Consider the following 27,940-nt stretch of genomic DNA (forward strand, 5'->3'; position numbering starts at 1 on the left):
AAATATTACGCATAAATGTATTTTAATCAAAATAAGCAAAAACAATACAAAACAAAAAACCAAAACGGATAAAAACACTTTTTGTCTTGATAAATTTACAAAATTATTATAATTATTAAATTTACAATGTGAAATAAAAACAAAAATTATTAAAATTCAAATTTTCCAAGGAGTTCTTATTATGGGGAGATGAAATTTTCAGAGATCGTTTTCTGGGAGATGGAATTTATTTAAAGAATTTTCAGATATCGTTTTCAGTGATGGAATTTATTTAGCTAATTTTCAGAGATCTTTTTCGGATATCGATCGTTTTAGAGATGTCCGCAGGATTGCTTTTTTGATGTTGATAATATTTCATTTTCTTTTTCCAAACACTTAAGATCCTAAAAAACAAATAATATTTTAGGCAATTCTCTAATTCTCTTTAAAAAATGCTGAACATTATAAAACTCTATTAAGATAAGTTAATTTTTCCTTCCCAACTATTTTGTTGATCTTTCCCGCTTCCCATAAATTCCCTTTTCCACTTAAGATCCTAAAAAGAAATAATATTGTAGGTAATTTTCTAATTCATTTAAGAAAATTCTGAAAATTATAAAATTGTAATGAGACAACTTTATTTTTCCTTTCCCAACTATTTTGTTTTTCTTTCCCGCTTCCCATTAAAACTTCCGAATGTTTAAAATTTTTTACATATTTTGCTTTCCATTTATTAATTTGTTATTGTAAATGAATTGGCCAAGGCACGCTCAGTGGTTATTTGTTTGTTTTGTTTTTGTTTTGATTGTCAATTAGCTTAACTTTTACATTTGTTAAAGAGAAACACAAAAAAGAGCGAAACAAATTTCCAAATCGCATTTACCAAAACGGATTTAGCAAAAAACAAAAAATAGAATTTCCTTTTTAATGTACTTTTTGCTTAGACATGAAAATTACACTAATTTTTATTTGTTAGCGCATTATAAACTAAAAAACATCTTAGCACTAGAAATTGTATTGCATAAGTGTATAAAACTATTACAATTTATGTATATATATATGTAATATTTATAATATTTAATCATTTATTTATGTAAATAGATATCAAGATATATATATATGTATATGTTTTTATGTATATTGATTTATTTGATAATTTTTTGTATTTGTTTTTACGTGTTTTCCATATTTCTTCTTTAGAGAATTTCTGTTGAATATTACAAAAAAAAAAACAATTTCATTTGGCATTCAACAAGTTCGTCTAACATTGCTACATTAATTAGTTTAGTTAATTATAGTAATATGTATATGTATATGCATAGAATCTATACGATAGATACAATATAGTTTGTTCTTTTTGTTTTCTTTTGGGGGTGTTTGATTTTGCTGTTGTTGTATAAATTGTTGAGGGCGCGTAATACGTTCATTATAGAGCAGATCGTGTGTGTATGTGGGTGTGTGTGTGATATAGTAGGTGTGATAAAAAACGCGCCCCGCGGGCATTACATAGAAGTTGTTTGTGTTGTTTAGATTAGGCTTATAAGACCCGCTTATATCGCTAACTTGGTGCGATTGCTGTGTTCTCTGTGCGTCTAACGAGATCGATCTCATCTCGATCTCTTCGCACAACATTGATTTTTATTTTCATTTTCATTTTACATTGTCAAGCTCAAGTTTTCAAGTCCTTTTTTCTTTTAAATGGCCAACAACTATCCAGCCTGCTGAGATAGTTTATAATTTGTTGTTTTTACCATTCTTTGTTATTGTTTAAATTGGTCGTATGTGTATGTGTGTGTATGTGTAATGTGTGTGTGTGTGTGAAAGTTGTCTAGGCTTAGTTAAATTCGCTTCTCCGTTTTGTAGTTGGCTCCCTCAAGGCATCGATTTTTGAGCACCAGAAAAAATTGGTTCGATTGGTATTCCAAGTCTATATAAATTTAACATATTCATAGCGTACATAACTACTTGTAATATATATATGTGTGTATAGGTGTGTGTGTGTGTGTATGTGTAAGATCTTTAGTTAACAAGAAAATCAAAAAAGTAATGACTCTTTTTCATTTAAATTTATTCAGTTCATGCCATCAAGCATATATGTGTGTGTGTGAGTGTGTATATGTGTAGTCCCTTTCTAACCATTTGTATATAATTTTTTATTTTTTTTGTTCTTTTTCTACGTTTTTTTGTATATAAATATTGATGTGTGTGTGCCAGTTGCAATAACGACTACATTTAAAATATAGATATGCCAAATTGTAAACATCATCTTGCTCATAAGTGCCTCAACTTTTCCTTTTTTGGCAACAAATTCCACTAAAAACGCTAAATGAAAAATATTTCATATAAAAAACTGAAGACTTTTAACAGCGCTGCTGTTAACATATGCAGACAGGCTGACTTAACAGCGCAGCTGCTAATGCGCGCTGTTAATCTAGTGACTGTTAAATGTCTGACTTAACAGCGCTGCTGTTGCAATGTTAACATGTGTGTGACTTAACAGCGCCGTTGTTAACGCTTGCACTGCTTGCAGTCTCTGTTAACATGCTGTTTTCTGTTCCCAATGTTTCGTTTTGTGACTATTTGACTAACAATGATTGTTTGTATGTATGTATGTAGTATAGGAGCAAGATCAGACATAGACCGGCGCCTGATCATCCGTCATGTCCGGCTGCTGCCGATCATCGAAAAATCGTCTAAAGGTAAATTCGAAAAATCCATGGAATTGCCTATCATTCAGATCGATATCATCGCCGCTGCTCAAATTGGAATCATTCGAGCGCAGCTTATCTGGATCAACGGGATCAAAGTTGGACGTATCCGTTGGATGTTTAATCTCCGGTATATACGGTGCTTTCTGCTTGCGCATATCGGCAAAATCAATGCCCTTGAAGAACTCGTGGCCCTTCACCTCGTCCACACTCTTGCCCAGCCGTTTATCCGACGAGGCGCAAAGCCGTCGTATTAAATCCGTTGCCTCCCGTGTGAGTTGCGCCTGCGGTGGTATGTGAAGCGTCTTTTCCCAATTTATGACCTGTAAGCATCAAGCATATTTATTAGTCAGATTCTGTTGGAGAGCATTACGCTTCCAATTGATCACCTTTTGTTGCGTCTCCATTGGGCTGTTGGCCAGAAAAGGTGGCTGACCCACCAACATTTCGTAGAGAATGACGCCCACACTCCAGTAATCGCACAATTGCGTATAACCGCTGCGTTCCAGCACCTCGGGTGCTATATAGTTGGGTGTGCCGACCAGCGAATGCGCCAGAACTCTTTGGTGATCGCGCATGCGTCGCCTATTTAGATAAGAAATACAATAATTAATAAATATTCTCAATTAAATAGCAAATTTGAGGTAAACACACCGCTCCAGCACTGTGGGCCTGGGTCCATTCTCCGAGTATTCCTCCCAAGGTTCCATTGAGTCCTGTCGCGAATGATTGCCTATAAAACAATAAGTAATTAGTGAGTGAAATTGAATTAAATTTAATTTATTAAGTATAACTAACCGTTCTCCTGATAGTATTTGGAGTTGTGCGTCCATCGGAAGCCAGTGCATAGACCGAAATCGGTGAGCTTTATGTGTCCATCCCGATCGATGAGTATGTTGTCAGGCTTGATGTCCCTGTAGTAGGTAGAATAAATAATATAGATTATTAACTGAATAGTCTACAAATTAAATATATCATTTAATCTCAGATCTTAGCAACCAGCACTATATAGCAAGAACTTAACTTCATAATATTTCATTTAAGTTGATTGTAAAATAAAGAGATAACTATTATAGTCTTTTATCTAATGGCTTCGACAATTTAAATTGCTGTAAAGAATTCCTTACAGTGTAAATATTAATATTATTCATTTCATGTTTAAAATATATAATTATTTAACAAAGATATTTCCATAATCGCAAATTCTTAAATACAACTCAGAGAATATAAAAAGAAGATCTATCAAAAGCAGCTCTTTTTCAATGTAGTAAATTGAAACAGCTTTCGGAAGACCAAAAACTATTTCAAAATAAGTACAAAGAGTTCAGATATTAAAGATTAAATACTTATCACAGAAATAGCTATAAGTAGTCTAACTAAAATAAAGTTGAATGCAGAATCTGGCATTTCCGACCTTATCAAAGATGTTTGTCAGGTACATATTGACATGGCATGATGTATGTTTTGCTAAATCTCTATATCTTTTTGTCTTTCTGTAACATCTAAGGCAGCTAAATTTACATTGCCTAGTGTTTGTTTAGAACTTTCGTAGATAGCCAGCGTCGGCAAATAAACATAATAAACGCCGTGACGCACCTGTGGATAAAGCCCATTTTATGGACGCTGTCGACGGCGCAGGTGACCTCAGCGATGTAGAAACGTGCCAGAGGTTCCTCAAAGATGCCCAGCTTGATGAGCAGAGACATCAGATCGCCACCTGCAAAGGAAATGATCAGTTAATACAGATGTTTGAATATAATATGAATTAATACTTACCGGGTATGTAATCCATAACGAAATATAAATTATCCTTATCCTGAAAACTATAGTAGAGCTTGACAACCCAATTGTTGTCGGCCTCGGCCAAAATATCACGTTCGGCTTTCACATGCGCCACCTGATTGCGCTTGAGTACGTCCGCTTTGCGCAGCGTCTTCATTGCATACAAATGATTCGATGTGTCGATTTTGCGCACAAGCGTCACCTCACCAAAGGCGCCCACACCAATTGGTTTGATCTTGACAAACATGCTCTTGTCCATCTTGGCACGCTTCAAGCGTATGTAATTTGATTCCTTCTGATTCAGCATCTTACGCATCTCGATTTGTGTCTCATCCGAAAGTCCCACTTTCAGCATTTCCTTCTCCAGCTGATTTTTGCGGAACGTCCGCTGACGATACGATTTGATGACATTCTCAATGTGCTGCTCCATGAAGAACTTGAACGCCTGCGGCGAATATTGCCGGATGCGAAACTCTTTGCGCTCCTCTTCCTTCTCCTTGGAGATTTGCTTCCTTTCGGGTATCGGCGATGCATGTTTGATCTTCTTGCAGGCGGCAGCTTGGGATGCATTTGTCGATCCATTGCTGCCACTCGAACTGTTGCCGTTGCCACTGCCACCGCTGTATTTGGCTGGCGGTATTGGTGGCGTTGTGGCCAAGTTGCTGTTGCTTATCTGTATGTTATTGTTGTTGCTGTTGTTGTTATTGTTATTATTATTGTTGGAGGCGGATTTGAGCTCAGCTGGTAGATTGTTGTTGCTGCTGCTGTTGGCCAACTCGGGCGTCGTGACGCGTGCACTTTGATACGGCGGCGGAGGCGGCAGCTGTCGATTCACTGCCACATTGCCATTGCTGCTGACCGACATCGATTGCTGCAAGCAAAGTGAAGAAATATTAGTTGCAGTCTTTGATAAAGTAATTACAGGGAATATCGGTTATATCCTACAATTCTTTCTTAAACTTGAGTGCAACTTTTTCTATTATTAACTGTATAATTATAAAGAACTGTGTAAGAAATAATGAAGAAACGATTGAAACAACTATGTCTGGGGTTCAACATATTAATCTCCTTTTCATATATTAGAATGTCTTATTAAAGCGTAATTAAAAGTAAAAAATTTAATGACTTTAGAAGGGTGAAATCTAAACCAGAAATATCCAGTTAAATATAACATAATTACAAAGTGTAACCTTTTCTTTTATGGTTTAGTTTTTAGCGTAATCAATGTAAAAGAATCAAATGTACTTTTATTCTAATGAATTTGATGAGAAAGCAATTGCTTATATGAAAAACTGAAAATCTTTTTAGCGCAATTATTGCTTAAAAACAACATAAATTCATTTCATGAAAAATAAAAATGGAATTTTCATGAAAAGCTACAAAATATTCTGAACTAGTAAACTTCATTAAATTTTGATTATAGTTGTAAAAAGAAATATTGTTTAAATACAACATAAATTGTAGAGAACTAAGAACTCTTTATATTTTCTTTTTATCGCAATTATTGCTTAAAGGCGATATAAAAAATTGGTTTGAAAAACTCAAGAATAAAAATGGAATTTACTTGTAAAAGTTACAAGAAATTCGGAGATCTTTTTATGATAAGGACTATTCAATTTTAACGTGTTTTCATTGATGCAGAAAAATTATTTAAATAGTCGAAACTCAATTGATTATTTTTTATAAACTTTCAATTTTAAACTAAATAAAATTCTATTCACTTTTTCCAAACTCATTTCTAAAATCAATAAATTCCTATTCCCTTTTTCAACTTTTCTGTAGCATATAACCGATATAAACTTTACTTCATTTACTTACCTTTTGCTGTTGCTGTTGAAGTTGCTGTTGCTGCAGCTGCTGCTGCTGTTGTTGCTGCGCCTGCAGCACTCGCAACGCCTGCAACTGTTGCTGCTGTTGTTGTTGCTGCTGCTGTTGCTGCAACTGTTGCTGTTGTTGCTGCTGCTGCTGTGGCTGCGGCGTCGTGGCTGCCTTGGCCTGCATGCTCTTGGCATACGAAGGCGGTTCCATGCTTCCCCCTTTACCGCCCACCACAACAGCACCATTCAAGGCGGCAGCTATCAGTGGCGGTGTTGTTGGCGCCGGCGGCTTTACGGCACCCTGAACCACAATCGGTTGCGGTGCAACCAGCTGTTGAGCGGCAGCTGCGGCCTGCTGTTGCTGCTGCACCACGGCAGCCGATTTCTGGGGATACGAAGGCGGTGCGGCGAGCACATGAACCGGTGAATTGCTCGCCGAGGCGCTGACCGGCGATTGAGGCGCCACTGCGGTTTGCAACACCGGCTTCTGCACTTGTGTCGACTTGACGCTCTGCATGATGATCGGTTGCTGGGTGCGTGCCTGATACACACGTGGCTGGGGGCGTGCCACGCCCGCGCTGGCTGGCAGAATGCCGCTGGCATTGCTCACGGTGATGGGACTCGGCGATCCCGCCGAGGTGGCCGAATAGATGCCGCTGCTGGGGGATTTGCGATAGTCCGATTGCTGGGATTGCGTGGGCGATTGTCGGGACTGCATCGAGGCGGTGTAACTGGGCGGCGGTGGTGCGGCATTCACCACCACCGTGTTGATCATGTACGGCGGCGGTGGCTCGGCGCCGACAGCTCCACTGTTGGCGCTCTGCTGCTGCTGTTGCTGCTGATACAGGCTGAGGGCCTTCATCTGTTGGCTGAGCTGCTGTTGCGTCGTCTTGCCACCGTTTTGCGGTATCACCGGCGACGTGCCACGTGTGGCAGCACAATTGCTCGGCGGTGCAATGGCTGCGGGTCGATTCAGTGCTGGCGAGCGACGTTTGAACATCTGATTGCTGCTATTTGGGGGCGGCGGTGGCGGCGTTGCCGAGCTGCTGTTGCTGCCACCGACGCCGGTGGGATTGCGTGGCGGTGGCGCTGGCGGCGCCGCGTCGCTGAAGCTGCTGGGCGAGGGCGAATATTGGCCGGTGCTGCCGCGTCCGCTCAACTGCTGATGCGTATGCGAATGCGGACTGTCCGAGCGTGAGCTGCCGGCTCCGGAATCGAGCGCTGGACTGCAGCGTAGATAATGCGTTTGGGTCTCACGCTCGATGCTCGGTTTGCGTATTAGCTTGGGCGGTATCAGAGCGTTGATTATCTTTGGCACATGTCCGTTGGCCGAGGGCAGGACGACACCGACACCGACGCCGACGCCAACAGGCACGGGGCCGGCGATCGATGTTGAGGAGGCGGGTACGATGACATCGCCCGGTGACGAGGGTGACGCCGACGCCAGCGGCTCCAGTGCCAGCTTTGCATGGTGGTAATCGGTTCCATCGTTACGACCATTCGCGGCGGTATATCGCAGAGGTGTATAATTCTGTAAAGGAAAATGGAGAAGGGATCGATAAGTCATGGAATTAAATTGAAGTCAAGAAATAAGCCTCAATATCATTAAATCTTATAAAATATGCTAATAATTGGAAATACTAAACTATAGACCCATCATTTTAAATGAGATTACTGACAAACTAAACGTTCTTAGTTATCGATATGTCGATAAGTTTCATACATCGCTAATCGATTACTATAATTTCAATTATTTTAATATTTTACTATGGGTTAGATCGATCATTTTAAATGAGATTACTAACAAGCTAAACGTTCTCAGTAATCTATTGATTACGATAAGTTACATACATCGGCTAATCGATTACTATAATTTCTACCCCTTTCGTTCACACTCTACGCCCCTGGCACAGGGACAGCATTCCACACTGCTGTGAGAAACGTTTGCTTGTGTATTTACATACGCCTGAGCGCATGTGTGTGTGTGTGTGTGTTTGGATCTGTTCGAAAACTAAACAAAAGGCGCGCATACAAAATAAAAACAAAAATGCGAACAGCGCCTAAAACAAAAGGCACAAGAAACGCCGCGGCCAAAGCAATGAAATCAAATTCTTGCCATCGCTGAGAAATTCCTAAAAGTCAGGAGCACACACAGGCACAAAAGATACTACACACAGGGAGAGAACCAGGCAAAGAAGAGACACAGAGAGAGAGTGAGAGAGCGTGAAGCAAACAACAACAATGGCAGCAAAGCGATCGCCGGCTGACAGATTGCAGCAAACAACAGAAACAGAGGCAACCTTCAGTGTGAACGAGTGTGTGTGTGTTTGTTTGTGTGTGCACTGTGCTGCTGCTTTTATTATTATTGTTGTTGTCGTTGTTGTTGTTCTTGTTGTTTGTGGTGCTGCTACCCGTTTTACGCATTCTTTTGATGGCTACTACATCATCGTCTCTTTCTTTTTGTGACTGATCCTCACAGTTTGACTCTGCCCGCAAGGCAACAGTATTTTAATACCAAAACGTATAGACGTATGTATGTATGTACAGTAGGTCACAGCTTATTTCAACCACCACCAACCGACAACTTTGAGTTAGTGTACTGGCCAAACTAAAAGAGGTATTAACTTTATTTAAACGCAGGATTTTAGTTTAATGTTTTAACATACAAGATACCTTTTCATTTATCCTCTAATTTTTTGTTTACTATATAAAATTATTGAAAAACAAAAAAATGCCAAAAAAAAGTACCACAGCTTATTTCAACCAGCTGAAAATAACTAAATATAAATATGTTAAACTGTGTATTTAGAATTTCGTATGACCTCCTTCTTGGTTAATAGCTCCTTCCAGACAGTTTGGAATAGATTCCACCAATTTTTTTGTGATGTAGGGGCTAATTTTGTCCCATTCTTCCGCTAAAGCCGTTTTAAGGTTAGATTTGTTGGAAATTGGCCTTTTTCCGATGTTCTGGTCCAAAATGGCCCAAAAATTTTTTACAACATTTATGTCAGGTTACTGAGCTGATGGTTTCATGACATGACGACAGTTGCACATTAGCCAATCTTGCCTAATTCCTGCCTTAAGCCTAGGGTCATTGTCTTGGTAGAAGCGGAAATCATCCTTAATACCCAGTTTATCTGCACTTTGGATCAAATTGACATTCAGTACCTCTAGGTATTGAGTCTAGTCAATGGTCGCGTCAATAAAATTGAGTTTTCCGACTACGGCTGTGGACATACAGGCCCAAACCACGACGCTACCACCGTAATGCGTGACTGTAGGCTTTAAATTTATGTTTTGAAGCCCGGAATTTGGATTCTGACCGACATATGGAGCTCCAAGCAAGCCAAAAATGTTGATTTTGGACTCGTCCACAAATATGATTAAGTTCCAAAAGTTTTTATCCTTTCCCACATGCTCCTTGACAAATTTCAAAGGAGCCTTTTGATTCGCGCGCCTTATAAACGGTTTCTTGCGCCTTGTACTGTCATTAAAGTTACTTTCCCGAAGTACTCTCGAATTGATTCTGGGTGGCACGCCTTACTCAATTCCTCCTCTATAACACTGGCAAATTTTGGTGGCGAAAATTTTGGATTTTCCCGATTTTCCGGACAATATAACGCGCGTCGGTCTCATTAAAAAATGCATTGGGTACATTTTTGCCCTTCTCATGCACTATAATTTCGCGAAAAAAACAATGAAATGATTCTTTGCACAGTCGAAACACTCAGATGCAGCATTTCATAAATTTTTGGACGGGAAAATCCATTCTTTAAAGGAGCTATGACGTCATTTTCCTTCTCAATTGTGGTTCACGGACCCATTTTGTAAAATACGCGTTTATTTCGAAATCTAAAGCTTAAAATGTCGAAAATCTAACTTCTATGTATTGAAAATACTATACACAAAGCAATAGATCCATAAAGACCAGTTATTTTCCTAGAAAACTGATCTTCGCACAGCTGGAAAGTTGCTGGTTGAAATAAGCTGTGGTACTTTTTTTTGGCATTTTTTGGTTTTTCAATAATTTTATATAGTAAACAAAAAATTAGTGGATAAATGACAAAATATCTTGTATTTTAAAACATTAAACTAAAATCCTGCGTTTAAATAAAGTTAATACCTCTTTTAGTTTGGCCAGTACACTAACTCAAAGTTGTCGGTTGGTGGTGGTTGAAATAAGCTGTGACCTACTGTACGTATAATATACCATTAATGGTCACACTGTCTGCCTGACTTTGTATGACTGATGGTCGTAAATTTTGTGATGGCAACGTGACAAGAGATAATGTATGCACATAAAATAATCACAATCTAAAGCAATGTTGTCTCATGAAGATTCTTAACATTACACTCGCTGTTAATCTGCACAAAAAACGCCCATAAAGAACTATTTTTATTTCGATTTTAGAGTTTTCGCAACTGATTAAGTAAAATTCCCAGAATTTGCGCCGCTTTCGGAATTGATTGAGTGACTGACTGGAAGATACTCAGCAAACAGATTTATATAAATCAACTCTTTATTTCTTATAAAACTAATTTGTTTGTTGATTTTATTTAGTCTCATCCACCTCATTACCTAGAAATACATGCGCAGATGTTTATCTGTGTGTTTTTTATATCAAGTGGGCGTACGTTTAATGCGCGACCCGACTAATTAAAACCAAGGACGTCGAAACCCAACAAAAGACCCCCAGCAGACTATTCGACGCGTTTATGTCGTCTTCATCTATCCATCGTCGTCTTACAAGCAAACCAATTGACGGCAAATTAGCGAAAGCCAATGGGCGCACTAAATCAGCTGTTAGACATGCCTCCCCAAATCTCTTTCCCTCCGCCCTTTCTCGCAACACAACACAAAGTTACGCCCACGGGCAGCACAACAAAATTTGCAACGCGAAATCTTCAAATGAAATAAAATAAATTGGATTTGTGGTGAGGCGACGTTTGAGGGGAGCGGGTAAACACTTTCGCTAATCCACTTAAGCGTTTGCCACTGCAATTGGCCATAAACCAAAAAGAAGAAAAAAAAACAGGCATAGAAAAAAATAAAATAAAATACACAAGGGCCAATTTATCACCTTGACCGAAATAACTTTGAACCTGACAATACTATATATACAGATTTATATATGTATGGTACATACGTATCATCTCTCTTAGATGATAATATCTAACTTGTCCGCGGGGGAATTTGGAATATTTTTGGGATTTTCTTTTGGCATATACATAATTTGGCCAAAAATCGCGCACAACGCCAAAAAATACATCAAAATTCTTGGCAACTGCCAAATAGACACATACAATACATATATATATATAGATATATATATATATCTGTATCTGTGTATACTTTGGGGAATGCTATACCAGAGAACAGTCAAACATTTTGCTGTTGCTGTTGCCTTTTGTTATTATTAGAGACGGGCCAATGTTCTTTTTTGGTCGTTTGCTTTTGTTGTTGCAGACTCTTCCACTGAAAATGATATATATGTATGTATATTTATATATAGGTATGCATATATTTATGTACGTATTTATTTAGGTGAGAATTCCTAGTAACATAGCGACACGTCGCACCGAAAAATCGCGTAAATTAGATACAAATTGCACCCCAGGGAATCTTTTGCGAAACGCATTATGCAAAATCTGGACAGTCTCCAAAATTGGGAATTCAATTGAAACTAAAAATGAGCACGATTATTATAATAGATTAGCATGAAAATTATTGTGGATCACTTTCGAGTGGAAGCTGTTCGACTGAAGAGTTTATGCCTCATAAGGAAGTCCATTATTTAATGAATATATTCAAAAAAAGATAGAACATTGTAACGCCTTTTAAATAAAAGAGATATTTAAATAGCTTTATAGATATAACATTCTAACGCCCAAAATTGCTTTATAAATAGAACCTTCTTACGCCATTAAATAAAATACATATTTAAATAGCTTTAAAAGAATTAATCCTTCATAATTTCAGCTCGTACTTTGACAAGGTTTCGAAATTAATCATTTAAAATAAACTTTAATTCTAGATATTAAAATTAATGACTTCTAAATACGCAATACTTAATTATTGACATAAATATTAAGCATTAAAATGTTGTTTACCTTATCATAACTTCAAAACTAATTCCAGGAATAGCCATAAATGAAAACAAACATTCAATAGGAAGTCGATATTCTTTAGCTTAGCTGACTCACAACACAATGCATACCGCAAAATTGTATTTTAATTAAACGATATCAAATGGAACGTGGGAAAAACTACGAATCGATCAACGCAACGTAATCAATTTATGCTTGATCAACATACATTTCGTCGATGGCCTTCTTTTTCTACACGTACACATACTTTTCGTAGACATTGTATGCGCGATTTATAAAAATAGCTTCAGGGCTTATGACAACCAATTAGGCTTAAAGGCCGGATTACATATGTATACGTAATACCCTGTACAACACGAGTCGGTTACGAGTCAGTCTACACCCAAAATAAAATAAATAAATATAAAGCTGATCACTTGAGCTGAGCTGAGCTTTGCGGAGCAAGGGAAGGCGAAATACATTGTTAAGGTTTATTGCTTTTTCGTTTGGGGGCTCTGGCTAATTTATTTATGCATATTTCTTACTGTGTTAGCCATATTGATTTTAATTTTTATATTGTCATTTAGCCCACTGTCGACGACGCTGGCGTTGGCGTCTCACAAATATTTATCTTGATCGTTTTGTTATTTTAATTAGTTCTACGTAAGGTTTTTAACCAAAATACTTTTAATACCCTGGGATACAGCACTCAAAAGGGGTATGATAGTTTAGTGGAAGTGTATTTAATAGAAAATTAGATTGAATTTTTGAAAATATTGGATTAACGGAAAACTTTGTGGCAGTAAATAGAAGTTCTTGGTTTAACTAAAATCCTGTTTAGTTAAAATTTGTTAATTTATTCATCCGTCTGCCTGTCTGTCCATCTGCTTAAAGTCACTTTTCTCGGTCAATTTGAGAGCTAAAGACTAGAGATTGGACACTTAGCTTACTTTTTAACATTCTCTTATAAAGCTAGTTTTAAAGTTGGAGTAAACTTCTATAAATTGGGAAGAATTAGGAACACAATTAATGTATCAAATCCGTTTATTTAAGCAAGGAAATTCTTCTTAAACCATATGAGAGCTAAGGATCAGAGATTAAGAATGTAATTTATTTTTTAATATGCGTTTCTTAAGTAATTTTTATCTTATGTACCCTTTCAATGAATCAGGAAATACGTTTTCAAGCTAAGAGTTTTGATTTGGAGATTTTCATACACATTTTTTACCCAATGTGTTTTCTAATTTGATCTTAGATGATATTGGGGCTATTTACAGGGTATTTCTTCGTCTAATTTTTACATATTTCATCAACTATTTTGTCTAAATTTGGTTTGAACTCGTGTTGGGCTGCGGCTGCTTCATGTCTGCACTAGACGCGCTGCCATTTGATATTTATAGCATTGTCAAATGCGGCACGATCGCTTTATGGTAGCCGCCGGCGTCTATTGCGCTCCCGAGCCAACAACGATGATGATGGCTAAAACGCCCGTCCGTCAGTCCGTTTAAAAGAAGCGTGGGCGTGAATATGGCCGCCGAAAGTGTTGAGCGAGCCATGAATAAATTGTATTTATTTATTGTTTCGCCACATATGGCATGGGGCATGCCACAATTTTGTGCTATATATGAGCAGATGATTATGCGCCTGTGACTATTTAGTGTGTGCAGCATAACCAATTAGCCAAGCGGCCACAGCGAAAGTTGTTCGAAAATGTGCAAAATGATAAATGCAAAATGCCCCTGAAGGCGGCACTCGATGGATATTTTGGCATTAAATTCCAACTGTCAATGCATCGAGCCTGGTCATAACAATTTGCCGCATCCCGTCAGCGAAACATTTTTTATGGCCCAAAAGACTTGCGGCCTGCCTCCTTCAGACTCGCTCGCTCTCTCTCTCTCTCTCTCTCTCTCTCCCTCTCTTTCTTTCTTTCTTTCTCTCACTCTCTGTTGGCTTACGGTTAGAACGGTTCGAGAGCCGCGCTTAGCCGCAGGAATGCTGGCTAATCGTATGTTGCGGACGCTCGATCATAATTTACAATCGCACAAACAGTAGCTGGCAGTGGGAATCGTAAAATTTTAAATTAATGACCCGTCAGATCATATTTAAGCATTTTTATTGCTGGCCAGCCATGACGCTGCCTCTTTCTCCCTCTCTCTCTCTCTATCTCTCTGTCTTTCTTTGCTGCACTTGCCTAGCTCGAGGCGTTTGCAGCCATCGATAAAGCAGAGAGCAAAAATCGTTTATAAATTATTATATTCTTTTTTTTGTTTGCAAGTTGTTGCCAAATTAAAAATTGTTTAACAAATGCATAACACGCTCTTTGCATTTTCGTGCTCTCTTTGTTTGTGCTTTTTGCTATGCGCTCTCTTTTCGTAATGTTCTCTCATTAACACGCCTGTTGGGAGCTTTTGAAGGCTGTGACGTCAATGCTTCATATCCAGGGTGATCACACACACACAAACACATGCAAAGAGTGCGAAGAGAGAGAGTGAGAGAGCGACATGGCTGGACATGATGTCTGCCAGAGAGCCGCCCACTCAACTGCCCGCTCTCATGTGTGCGTGTGTGTGTGTGTAATGGCAGAAGGTCAATTGCATTTCGTTGGCAGTTCATTAATTTCATTTCAAGCTCTCTGCATTTATATTTAGCACGTAGAAAACACACACACACATACATAGAGCGACACCCACACATCTTCTACTTTGGTAGCCAAACAATTTTCAGTATTTTTTTTTCTGGTTAGTTTTTTTCTAATTCAACTCCTGTCTCACCCACGCCATTTGACAAATGTCTTGGCCAACATTGATGTATTATTACGTGTGCATCAGGTGAACAACTTTTAGGCCGGCTCGTGCCACCAGCTGAACTTGTTTTTGTTACTGTTGTTGTTGTTGCTGTCGCCCACGCAGCTGCTGCTGCAGCAGTTTTTTCTGTTTCTGTCTCGCTCTATCTTTATCTAGCTGTTAATTTTTTATTAGTTGTCGTGTTTTCTTCGTTGTTTTTTTACTGTTTTTACAAGGCCCGGAAAATGTTGCCGCATCATTTGTAAAGCACTAAAACAACTGATAACTTTTTATGTAAGTTATGATGCTCCCATTCTCAGTGTTAACGTTCTTTTGCCTTTTAAGGTATTTCTATAAGTTTTTTATTTTTTCCCCTAAATGAATCATCGTAGTCTTAGCTTTGTTTTACGATCAGCTTAAACATGCGTGGAATGTCTGTTAAAATTCAAAGCATGATAATACTAATGGGCTTTCCCAACGGCTTCAAATTCCCCCTTTTTTTCGTAATTGACAGCTTATTTATTGGGTTCAAAATGTTGATATTCACAAATCTCTCTAAATAAAAAAAAAAGAGGGGGAAAAAAAAGTGTTGATATCTCAACAATTATAATTCGTTGGAAGCACCATATTTATTTATGAGCTCTACCTTATCACTAAGTAATTATTGTGGCCACAATTTAAATTGGTAATAAATCTAACAGAACCAATTGGCAGCTATTAAAATTGTTTCGCACACGAAACTAGTTCATTTGTAGACCTGTTCACTTTAAGGAAAAGAGTGAAAAGGGTCGATTAGCTTTATAGAAATTGAAATCAAAGAATGAAAATGTGGAAATTATACATATTCTGAATCAGCAGCAGAATATCGTATCTATCTGCCTATCCGATTATATTCAAACCTGAATGTCAGTTACATTAAAAGTCAAAGAAGTCAGATTGAAGATATCGTTGTTAATTTCGACTTTAAAGAACAACTTTTAATGAAGGAATAGGTATAATTGGTTTCAATTCAGTTTTTTCTCTGCGATTTAACTATTTCATTACAAGTTTTCTTTCCAACTTAATCGATAACTTTTCTTTCATTTACATGATCGGTATTTTTCTTTCATTTGATGGTAATCGATTTCCTTAAAAATAATGGCCACACTATTTCGATAGCTTTGTTTTAAAAATATTTTCGTATGACAAACTATAATTTTTAAGTTTAATTGTAGTTATGATATTTACCCATAAATAACTATAGCAAAAAAATAAACATATTTTCTAGAAGAGCCTAAATACTTCAAGAATGGATTTGAAATATAAAAAGGGTCGTTTGCAGTCAATACTTGACTTTAACTTTCCTACTTTCTAAACTTTGTCCGGCACGTTTTGATCACCTGATTATTTCTAAGATTATTTTGTACTTCGAATACAGAACGAATTCATATCATATGTGAACGGGTCTTTTGGAGTCAATACTTGACTCTAACTTTCTTATTTGCTAAACTTTGCTCTGCACGTTTTGCGTATTTATTTATTGACGAAACTCACCTGATTATTTCTATGATTATTTTGTACTTCGAATACCTAACGAATTCATATCATATCTATCTATCTAAAGAATTCTTATCAAATGTGAAAGGGTCTTTTGCAGTCAATACCTTACTCTAACTTTCTTAGTTGCTAAACTTTGTTCTGCAAGTTTTGATCACCTGATTATTTCTATGATTATTTTGTACTTCGAATACCTAAAGAGTTCATATCAAATGTGAACGGTTCTTTTGCAGTCAATACTTGAATCTACCTTTCTTACAAGCTAAACTTTGCTCTGCACGTTATGAGTAATTTATATTGACGAAACTCACCTGATTATTTCTATGATTATTTTGTACTTCGAATCGGGTTAGATCCTGTTTAATGCTCTCGAGCGCTTCCGCTGTGTATTTATCATTGGGGCGACCGCCCCTTTTTTCGCCCGCTGGATGCATTATTATGCTGCTGCTTCTTCTCGTTGTGATATTTAGAACTCATATCACAAAATGCTCCACGCTCGCACACACACACTCACTAACACGGACACTCACACACACACAGCACACACACACACGCAGTCTGGCACACACACGCACACCAGAGCACAACACAACACTCACTCTTAAACAGCAACAGCAGTGATTGTATTTAAATAAATACTTGATCTTAATATATTTTTTTTTATTTAGCTTTGTGTGTGTGTGTGTGTGATTGAAATATTTGCTGTTGCTTCTTCTTCACTTTGTTGAATTTGTTGTTATTGTGAACTATTTACTTGTCTTGATTTAAGCCAAAAGAATGCTTGTTATTATTATTGCTTTTGTTGTTGTTGTTTTTGTTATCAATTAAGATAATTGTGTTTGCTTTGTTTTTTTTTTTTTTTTGTTTAACACTCGCTAAATTCTTCACTAAGGCACTTCATTTGCATTAGAATAGCACGCGAACGAAAAAAAAAACATTTGTGTGCTGCACAAATTAAATACAACAATTTATTCACAGACACTTGCAGCAAAAGTCTCTGTTTTGTGTTTGTTATAAATCTTCATACTTATTTATTTTGTTTTTCTTCTCTTTTGTATTTCACGTATCACATACACATATGGATTTTCCATCAGTTTTGTATTTTATCACAATTTGTGGCACTTATCCACGTCATCATGATCATGTTTGCAATATAGCAAATTAATATTTTGGGCGGACACTGCAAGTCGCTCGATGAATGAATTTGAATAATTGAATACAAATATTTTTTATTCGTATTTTCGTATATTCGTATTTTGATTTTATTTAGCCCGCACTCACACACCGCACCGCTTTGCTTGGCTTGGCTTGACGGAATTTTAATTAATAATATACACGATCGATGTCGCCAACTTGCTGAAAATAGACACAAAACAGAAGACACAAAATCACTAAAAATGTGAAGATGAGGACGACGCCAAAACACACACACACACTGAGAAACAGAAGCCGAGAGGCAGAGGCAACCAAAGTCAAAGTAAGAATGTTGTAGGCATCGAAACAAATCAAAGTGATCGACATAAAGATACCAATCTATTATTAAGATACCAATTTTATTTTTTTAACATGTAAAAAGATGCACAAACTATGTATACATTTTTTTGGTTTGAATTAAAAGACAATTTGTAGAGAAGGTAAGAGCTATTAAATAAAAAGTATTTTTAATTTAAATTTAATACTTTTTCTTTAAAAAAATAATCGAATTTAAGAATCATCAAAAATATACTAAATGTAGTATAAATAAAAAGTATTTGTAATTTAAATTTAGTATCTTTTAGAAATGAATCGAATTTGTGAATCATCAAAAATATACTAAATGCAGTATATATATAAAACATTTTAAGAATCATAAAAAATACTAATACTGTATAAATAAAAAGTATTTTTTATTGAAATTTAGTACTTTTTTAAAAAAGATTCGAATTTAAGAACAAAAAAATATACTAAATGCAGTATAAATAAAAAGTATTTTTAATTTAAATTTAGTACTTTTTAGAAATGAATCGAATTTAAAAAATCATAAAAATATACTAAATGTAGTATACATAAAAAGTATTTTTTATTGACACTTAGTACTTTTTTTATAATAATTTCTTTAGAAAGGAAATTCATCGAGTTTGACAATTAAAAAAAAAAAAACCAAATTGTTTTTTGATCTTGCAATATATCAACTAAGATTCAGATAAGATATATAAATTTTACATCTGAAATTAATTTGGAGCTCTGTTTACATGTCGTATACGTATTCTTCATAGCACATAATTCATTTTTATGTGTACATATCGTATACGTAATGTTTTATCAAGTATACGCAATCTTTATTACAAACTTTCTTCAATGAAAATATTTCGTTTTAACATTCGTTAACATTGTTATTCCCTACTTAGGCAAAATTTTAATTAAAGGGTATTTAAAATTGTCACACGCTACGCAGACGCGACGCGTTTTAAAGGCAACTAAACTGCTCCATCACTCATGCACACTCACATACACACACACACATACACTCACACTCTTACGCACACTCATGCACTGCTCATTTACATGCCGAAGACGTGAGTCAGAAGAAAGAAACGCAGACAGCCGCAGAATTGTGTGTTGGACACTTTGTTACAGTTGTTTTTGTTGTTGTTGTTGTCTTGTGTCGAGTTGTGTTTTTGTTTTGTGTATTATTTTGTTTGGGAATGTTTCAGACAATGGGCAAACGGCAGTAAACGTCATTTTCAGTAAGATGATTTGCACGGCGATTTGGCAAACAAAATGACTCCACTTTAACAACCTTTTGCCTTCCGCGTTGCAAAGTTTTGAGTGTGGAGACGACGACGGCGCCTGCTCATAATTTATGCGTCAAGTAGCGCATTATGTCATAAGCGTATTCTGGGAAACCAATAAATTGAAATTCCCTCAAAAATCAGTTTATGACGAACCATTAACAAACTCACACACAAAAGGGGGGCAGCAAGGGATGGGCGTGTGCACACCTGACTATGAAAATGACCATCGATAGATACGCGGATAGCAGCAGAAGATAGATAGATAGCCAGATACAGATACATAGATACATGTGTATCTCTATGTATGTAAAGCACAGCGAAATTTCGTGTATGTAAACAAAGCAGACACACACGAAAATGCCGAAAAAATTCGCCGAATTGTGCCAAGTGCAAATGAGTTAACAGAATAGCAATAACAGCAACAAACACAAACACACACATACAGAGAGACAGCTATGTAAACACATACATACGAACGGCATTCTAATGAGCCAGAAAAAAAGCTTGACAAGGAGAAGGGAAGAATTCATTACAATCAATATAAGAGACTAACTTGTAAATATGAATTTTTAAGTTATTATTTATCTATCTTAAAAACAAAATATATCAAAAAGTTTGTAAAAACCTCGTCAGATAATATTAAATTTCAGTATTGATTTTAAAGTATTTGTTTGCAATTAAAATTTCGAGTATTATTCAATTTAAAGTATTCTAACGAGAAGCGAGCATACTCTAAATATTAATTAGCAATAAATACTTTAAAATCAATACCTAAATTTAATATTTATTTGTGTTTTTAATAACAAAATATTCAGCAAATAATTATCACTATTAATCAACTATTTTAATTCAAATTTGAATGTTCAAAAAATATTTTTAAAAAGCTTTAAAGTAGTCTGGGTAGCTAAGTTAAAAATAAATTCACCTTTAAGTTCAAAACAAATATTAAAGTTTAAGTTTTGAATACAAATTTTAATTTCACATTTATCTGATTTTTCTACACGAAAATCAGCAAATAACTATTTTAAACTCTCTCTTTTATATTTACTACAAAACTATGTTATTAATAGTCCCTGTTAAAATCTCCAAATTAACTCTGAATCTTTTTTTATGTTCACCTTTTTTTTTTAATAATATATATATATTTGCATTTTCTGTGTAGTTACATTAAAAATACATTCACTTTAAACAAGAAATTTTATATCTCAATTGCAAACATTATTTTTTTTAATGTACAACACGTTTGCTAAACTTAATTGCCAAAATACTTGTTCAGTTAATGTAATATGCAAATTTAAACGTTTAAACTTTAGATTTTCCATAACTTTATTGACTCTTTCGGACAACAAATAAACCTCAATTCAGGTTTGCTTTGTGCAACTGCAAGTCATAGGTCAGCACATAATTCAAATTGTTGTTTTATGCGCATGTAGCTTGAGGACACTTAACAGTGGCGTAACAGTTAATGTTATTATGTTAGTAGACAACAGACATTGGAATGCGACACATCAACTCATGTTATATGACAGTAGACAATAATGTTGGCAATTTTTTTTGTGTGGGGCCCCCGTAAATTTGTTGTTAGCTTATGTACATATTTTTGCACCGACAAGAGAGTTTAATTATTTTGTTGACAAAAGTTGACTTTTGCGCCTTGTTTTGTTGACGCTACGCATTTTGTTATAGTGCTGTGGAATGCTGAATTTAGAGACTTCGGATGTATATGTATATGTATACACACACACACATAAACGTATACAATAAGAGATAAGCAACGAGTCTCTGAAGGTGCTTGGGATGATAAACAAACACGCGCCAAATCCAAATGTCAACAGTCTTGGCCCCCAGAGCTTTAGTGAGCTTGTGCATGTGCCAACCCGTCGTCACCCCCTCCACACACACCCCCTCCTCCGCCGTAACACCAACAACAACAGCAACAGCAGAAACAACACCCATTCCCGTCCCGCCTCCTTGGCGAACAGTTTTTGTGCCAATTTTGGAAATTTTCACATTCCACGCATACCGCAAAAGTATTTTTGCGTGAGCAACAAAAACAATTATATATCTCTATGTGTATTTATTTATACATATATTCAATAACTAATTAACAATACAAACAACTCAGATCGACTGCAAAAGTGTAAGCTCAACTAACAAATACCCTGTTTAGCATCAATTATTTGAGTTAAATGTCAATTTGAATTAATCTTTTCATACAATTCTTTGAAGTGATTTACTGACTGAACTGTCAACGCACATACAAACTGGTAAGAGCTGGGAGGCTGCCAATTTTACATACGATAGTTCACAAACAACTTAGCTAGGTAAGCTTGCAGATATCTTTGAGCGATATTAATAATAATACTTTGAGCTGACTCATTGACTTCAATATCAACGCAATGTAAATGGTAAGAGCTAGAAGGCTGCACGTTTCATTGAAGATATTTTACAAGCAACTCGACTATATAAGCTCAACTAGCAGATAATTTAAAGCAATATTAATAATAATAATTATTAATATATTATTAATGAAAATTCCTTGAGCAGACTCTTTGACTTTAATATCAAAGCACACTAAATGGTAAGAGCTAGGAGGCTGCAAGTTTTACAGAACATAGTTTACAATGAATTCATCTAGGCAACCTCAACTAGAAGATACTTTAAAGCAATATTAATAAAAATTCTTTGAGCTGAGTCATTGTCTTCAATATCAAAACACAGTAAATTGTAAGAGCTAGGAGGATGCAAGTTGTACAGAAGATAGTTTACAAACAACTCAGCCAGGCAAGCTCAACTAGCAGATATGTAAATTAAAATTTCTTGAAAATTCCTGTTAAACTTCATTATAAAAGCACACTCAAAGGTAAGAGCTAGAAGGCTGTAAGTTTATCATAACATTTGATACTGGAATAAGCATCAGTTGTTTAAAATTGCAACTACCTCTATTAAAAACTATAAATTTCAATTATTAAGCATATTTCTTCGATAAGTTCAGCTTAGACACAAACCACAGGCTATACTTCTTATGCTTATCAAAGTCACAAATCAATTGTAGCCCTCATACGAATTTAAACATTAGTTGGCTACAAATATTCAAATTTTTCCTTTTTTGGGCAAATCTAATATACCCCTTAAGGCACTTGGAGTCCAGGGTATAAATAGCCATAGACAATTCACTCACATTTCTGCATGTGTCTGTGCTTGAGAGCGAGTCAGCTTTATAGCCAAGAGACTGTGAGGGATTTTTTTGATGCGTTATTAAGCGGCTCGTTGAATGCGACGCTATTGGAATTTTTAATTGTTTAATTGCGGCCAAATTTTTGCGCGGATGACTTGAAAGACAATATGCCGCATTGAGACACATTTTTATGAGCAATTATAAGCAAAAGCATTCAACATTAGACTAACACACATTTTTCCATGTGTGTGAGTGTGTGCTATAAATAAATTGCAGCCCATGCTGTAACAGCAGTAGTTAATAACAGAGAGCTGTTACGATGGCCGTCCCTCTCTCTCTCTGTCTGTGTTAAGCATGTTTTATGCTAATGGGGCGCATGTTTAAAGCCTATTTTTAGTTAGTTTCTCTATTGCCTAAACGTCACTAAAAACGATCGTAAAAATACGTGAGACTGAGAGTGTGTTTGTGTGTGTTGATGTGTGTGTGTGCGGGGGAGTCGCGTGCGCTTGTAAAAAGCATAAGAAATTGGCCATCAAAATGCAAGGCAAGTGCAAAAGCAAATAAAATACATAACAGAAATGCCAGTCGGCTGGCGCAAGAGAGCAATGCGAGTGAGCGAGACAGAGACAGAGAGAGTACGAGATCAAGTGAGAATAACAGGCAAAGGCAAAAGCAAAGCAGCCTGCAGGGGAGCAACAACACACTCTCTCACACACACATGCAGATGCAGGGAGAGTCAGGAGCACACTCTCACTCACACACATACACAGAGTGAACGCAGCCTCGCGCTGGGCAGAAGATAAAAATAGTATTAGTTGCTGATTATTATTGCAAAAATGCGCATTCCTCGGCGACTTATCCCCACAAGGCGGCTGCTGCTGTTGCTTTTGCTGCTCCATTCTACGCGCGCTCTGCTCTCGCTGCTGGCTGCTGCTGCGGCTCTGTTTTCGTTTCGTTTTCCCTTTTTTCATCACACACACACACACACACACACATTCGCTCATACGCTGGCAAACACGTACAATGTATGTATGCAAGCAGTTGCAGCAGGCATGTTTCAAAAAAAAAAAAAAAAGAAAAAAATTGAATCAAGAAGCAAGAAAAACGAGCTAAATTGCATTTTCGTCGTCGTCGTCGTCGCTCGTCGATTGCAACTTGCAGCAGCCAACGACTACGACGACGTCAACGAAAGCAGTGGCGGCGAGAGCAAGGGGGAGACATGGAAAACTATCGATGGAACTATCGAAATGTTGCCTAATTGAATATTTATGTAATTACAATTGATGGAATAATCAATTTAAGATTATAATTAAAGAGCAGTTCTCATTATATATATTTTTATAAATTTCAATTCTTGTTTAAAACTTAAAGTAGAAATAAACAGACCAGTAATAAAAAGCTTTCATTGAGTAATGATAACTCCAAAATTATGATAAATTTATACTTGAAAACATTTAAAATTTAATGTTTATTAAATATAATGAACAATTCTCAAAGCTATGATCAATTTAAAAATGCAAAGCTTCAGATAATAATTAAAAGTTGAGATTTTAGAATTCTAACAATTATAATTTTCTCTAAAAATGGTAGTAGAATTAAGAAACAATTAAAGCTGAGTTATGTGAATGCGAATTAAGAACTTCAATACTTGATTTTTAAAATTAAAATCTACATTAAATTTGGATAATTAAAACTGAGTTTTGTGTATGCGAATTTATAACATAATTTCAATACTTGATTTTTAAAATACAAATCTACAAAATCCAATTTGCACAAACTAACATTCACTATCGATACCCAGTACTATCGATAGTTCTCCATCTCTACTATGATGCTGCTTGCTGCCATCAATGGACAACCGCCCACCACAGCGCCGCGCCCCCAGTTGGCCCACCAACAACAAACTAGCGAGCAGGCAAGCAAACTAGCCCCGGCTTGACTTGACTTGGCCAGGCCTGGTCACTTTTTATCGTTCATTTACTTTTAAAAAGCACCAACAGCAGCAGCAGCAACAACAACAGATCACTGTATTTATTGCCCTGTTCATGCCTGCATCTGTATGTGAGTGTGTGTGTGTGTTTTTGGAATGCACACGATCACATGCACATCGCCTCACCTGTTTAGTCGCTGCCTGCAGGCGGCGCAGCCCACAACAGCAGCAGCAGCACTAGTCACAACTACAACTACAATTCACATACACAACACACACACATACATACGCATACTCTTGCACTATAATCCACTACGAATTGCATGCTGGAATGTGAATGGAATCTCAACAATTTTCAGCCTCGCTGACGATGACGCCGTCGTCGCTGACGTCGACTGCGTCGCTGTTGCTTTTTGCTGTTGACGTCGTTTGGCGCAACTTTTTGCACGTCAAATCAAAAATACGAATCAAAATAAAAATACAAGTAACATTCAATTGCAAAACATTTACAATTCATGAATGCACACAGTTTTATAGTATAGTATAGTTTTGTATGCAAATAAATAAAAGCCACTTAGTTGACAAGTCCCCAAAAACATAAATAAGCTGCCTGAGAAATTATTGTCGCACTGACATTGAGGCGCATTTTTCACAGCAGCCGCCGACGCAGTCGCCTCTGTCTCTGCCTCTGCTGGCAGAGCAACGACTGCAGCAGATGCCAAGCGACGACGTCGCTGATGCCTCTAATTACAAGCGCACCCGCAGTTTGTTGTTGTCGTTGTTGTTGTTTGTCTTGCAGTTACTTGTGCCACATTTTGCATCTCTCATATTTACATTTGCATTGTACAAACGTTGTTTTTCTTTCATAATATTTACAATAGGGGTATTCCTCTTCTTCTCTCGCAAGCAAACTGGCAATAAAACTAAAACATTTGCGGGCAATTTTGTATAAATGGGACAATAATATGAAAAATTGAATAACTTAGGGAAAATTCATATTTGAAATAAACCTAAGAATTTCTAGAATGACATTATTATCTTAACATAATAACCCTAATACTATTTTTAATAGTCTCAAATTGATAAAAAGTTACCTAGAAAATAAATAAATATCGTATTTTAAAACCAACCCAAAGTACGACAGATTAAACAAACTCAATTGTTTAGTTAAAACTATTATCTTACAAAGACTACTGAACAAATAGATTCTAATAATAGATACTAGTTTATTTGCGAACTATTTAATATGCCTACTTTACTATAACTATGATACTCTTCACAGATTTACTATTTCAACATTGTTTTTCAACACATCTTATAAAGACTACTGAACAAATAGATTCTAATAATAGATTCATGTTTATTTGCGATCTATTTAATGCCTACTTTACTATAACTATTATACTCTTCACTGATTTACTATTTCAACATTGTTTTTCAACACATATGACACTATTTTGACAGCTGAGTGAAATAGATTTATTTTTATTTATTGCAGACTTTGCAAAAGTAGTCAACTACAATAAACAACTGTCTTTAGAAAGGAAAACAAGATATCAAATGAACAATTGCTGTTTAAACTAAACTGCTACAAATTGCTTTATAATTATTTGCTTAGAAAACCTAAGAAAGTGTGACTGTAATTTAAGTAAAAAACTTGGGAGCACATCTTGAATATTGTAAAACTTGTAAAAATTATCTTTAAAAAGGTGTGAAAACAAACAAATATATTTCCTGCGATTAATATGATAAAGACTAATTAGAAAACACACTGAACATTCTTAAGAGCTTAAAAAATGGTATTAAAATAGAACTAATAAGTGTTTACTTTTAATTAAAGCTAAGAAAGTTAAACTTAATGAATTGCCAATGATGGTTTTATAATTTCTTTAAAATTTGCTCTCATTTAGTAATCTTTCTTTGAAAAAGCGACTGAATCACAAAAATATTTTTAAACTTCCAAATTATGATGATATATAATTTGATTTTTCTTTAGTCACAATTAGCGAATACTTCTTTGAATCGAGCTAATAAATTTTAATATTAACATGAAAATGAAACACAATATTCATTTTTAAAAATTCATAAATTTTCTTAAAATTATGATATCGAATTTAGAATTTCTGCTCACAATTTGTGAATACCCCTAATATGCAAATTACCGCTGCAGTTGTTCGTCGCGTTTTGTCGCCTTGCCGTCGTCGTCGTACTATTTGTTGTTGTTTTTGTTCTTGTTTTGCCTTTTGTTTGCTTTGATTTTTCGTTTTCTAATTGCAATTTGCAATCGTCGACGTCGACGTTGACAGCGACGTCGCTGTAATTGTCGCGCTTGTTCTTTTATCAAATTGCACGCGAGAATTTGAGAAACGCCCACAACGGACGCCGTTTTGACACCTGAATTATTACGGTAATTAGCTGCAGCTGATGACGTTCGTGATGAGTTAAGGACAATGCGGGGGAGCGCAATTCAAATAAAGAGGGGGGCAGGGGAGAAGGAAGGAGGCTTGTCATAATTATGTGCATACAAACACACACATGCATAGAACATTGAGAGCAGCTAGAAAAGGAAGCAGAGAAGGGAGTACAGAGCGAGCGAGAACGAGATAGAGAGAGGGCAGCCTAGAACGAAGCAGTTGCAACTGAAGAATTTAATCCGATTTGTAGTAAGTAACGAGCGCGCAGATGTTGTGCGAGCGAGCAACGACTTCGGTGGGGAGGGGCGCTTGGTTAGGAAAAGCAACACACACACTCACTAACGCACACACACATACACTTACGCTCCTCACTGGGAACTGGGGAAATATTATAGTGAGAAGAGAAAAATATGTAAATACTTGAAACTGTTGCATGCATTTGGCATTTTTATTTTGGATTTTTCACACTCACACACACACACTTGCGCGTTTGCTTGCGTTTTCTTTATAGATTTTCTTGCATTTTTTTTTTTCATTTTTCATTTTTTTTTTAGAAAGAGAAACAGAGCCAACCAGCACAATTGGAAATACATATGTACATACACGACACACACACACACATACGCTCCACTCGCATTCACATACACACTCGCACACTCTAAAAGAGACACACACATACGCACGCACGAAACAGAGAAGTACACTGAATTTTCGAGCTAAAAACACACGTCTCGCGCACAGTTTGCACATGCAATCGTTGCGTTTTTCATTAAATTTACCTTTACGCGCTGCGATTTTGCACTTTTCACAATTTTTCCTCCACCTCCACGCGCTGCGTTGTTTTAATTAATAATAATAATAATAGATGGGCGATATCGTGGTGGCCGAGCGATAGACTGACATTCAGCGTGACCGCAAACCAGAAGTTCAAAATGTACAAGTTTTTGGTCGA

The 27,940-nt window shown here is 36.4% G+C and overlaps 1 protein-coding gene and 1 long non-coding RNA gene across 2 annotated transcripts; both read right to left on the minus strand.

Moving 5' to 3' along the window:
* Window positions 1-678: 678 nt before the first annotated feature.
* On the minus strand, window positions 679-17,607 carry LOC117574501 (serine/threonine-protein kinase Warts). Its single transcript, XM_034258345.2, has 8 exons — window positions 17,004-17,607; window positions 6,288-7,817; window positions 4,464-5,340; window positions 4,284-4,404; window positions 3,486-3,601; window positions 3,342-3,420; window positions 3,077-3,272; window positions 679-3,010 (listed from the first exon to the last, which is right to left on the minus strand). The coding sequence occupies exons 1-8, from the start codon at window positions 17,124-17,126 to the stop codon at window positions 2,609-2,611; spliced, it is 3,444 nt and encodes a 1,147-aa protein (XP_034114236.1). The 5' UTR covers window positions 17,127-17,607; the 3' UTR covers window positions 679-2,608.
* Window positions 17,608-17,932: 325 nt separating this feature from the next.
* LOC117575828 (uncharacterized) lies at window positions 17,933-27,914 on the minus strand. Its single transcript, XR_004572908.2, has 2 exons — window positions 27,768-27,914; window positions 17,933-18,048 (listed from the first exon to the last, which is right to left on the minus strand). It is a non-coding gene; the product is annotated as an uncharacterized LOC117575828 (long non-coding RNA).
* Between the last annotated feature and the right edge of the window lie 26 nt (window positions 27,915-27,940).

The sequence above is a fragment of the Drosophila albomicans genome, chromosome 2R (assembly GCF_009650485.2).
Source record: "Drosophila albomicans strain 15112-1751.03 chromosome 2R, ASM965048v2, whole genome shotgun sequence".
NCBI lineage: Eukaryota > Metazoa > Arthropoda > Insecta > Diptera > Drosophilidae > Drosophila > Drosophila albomicans.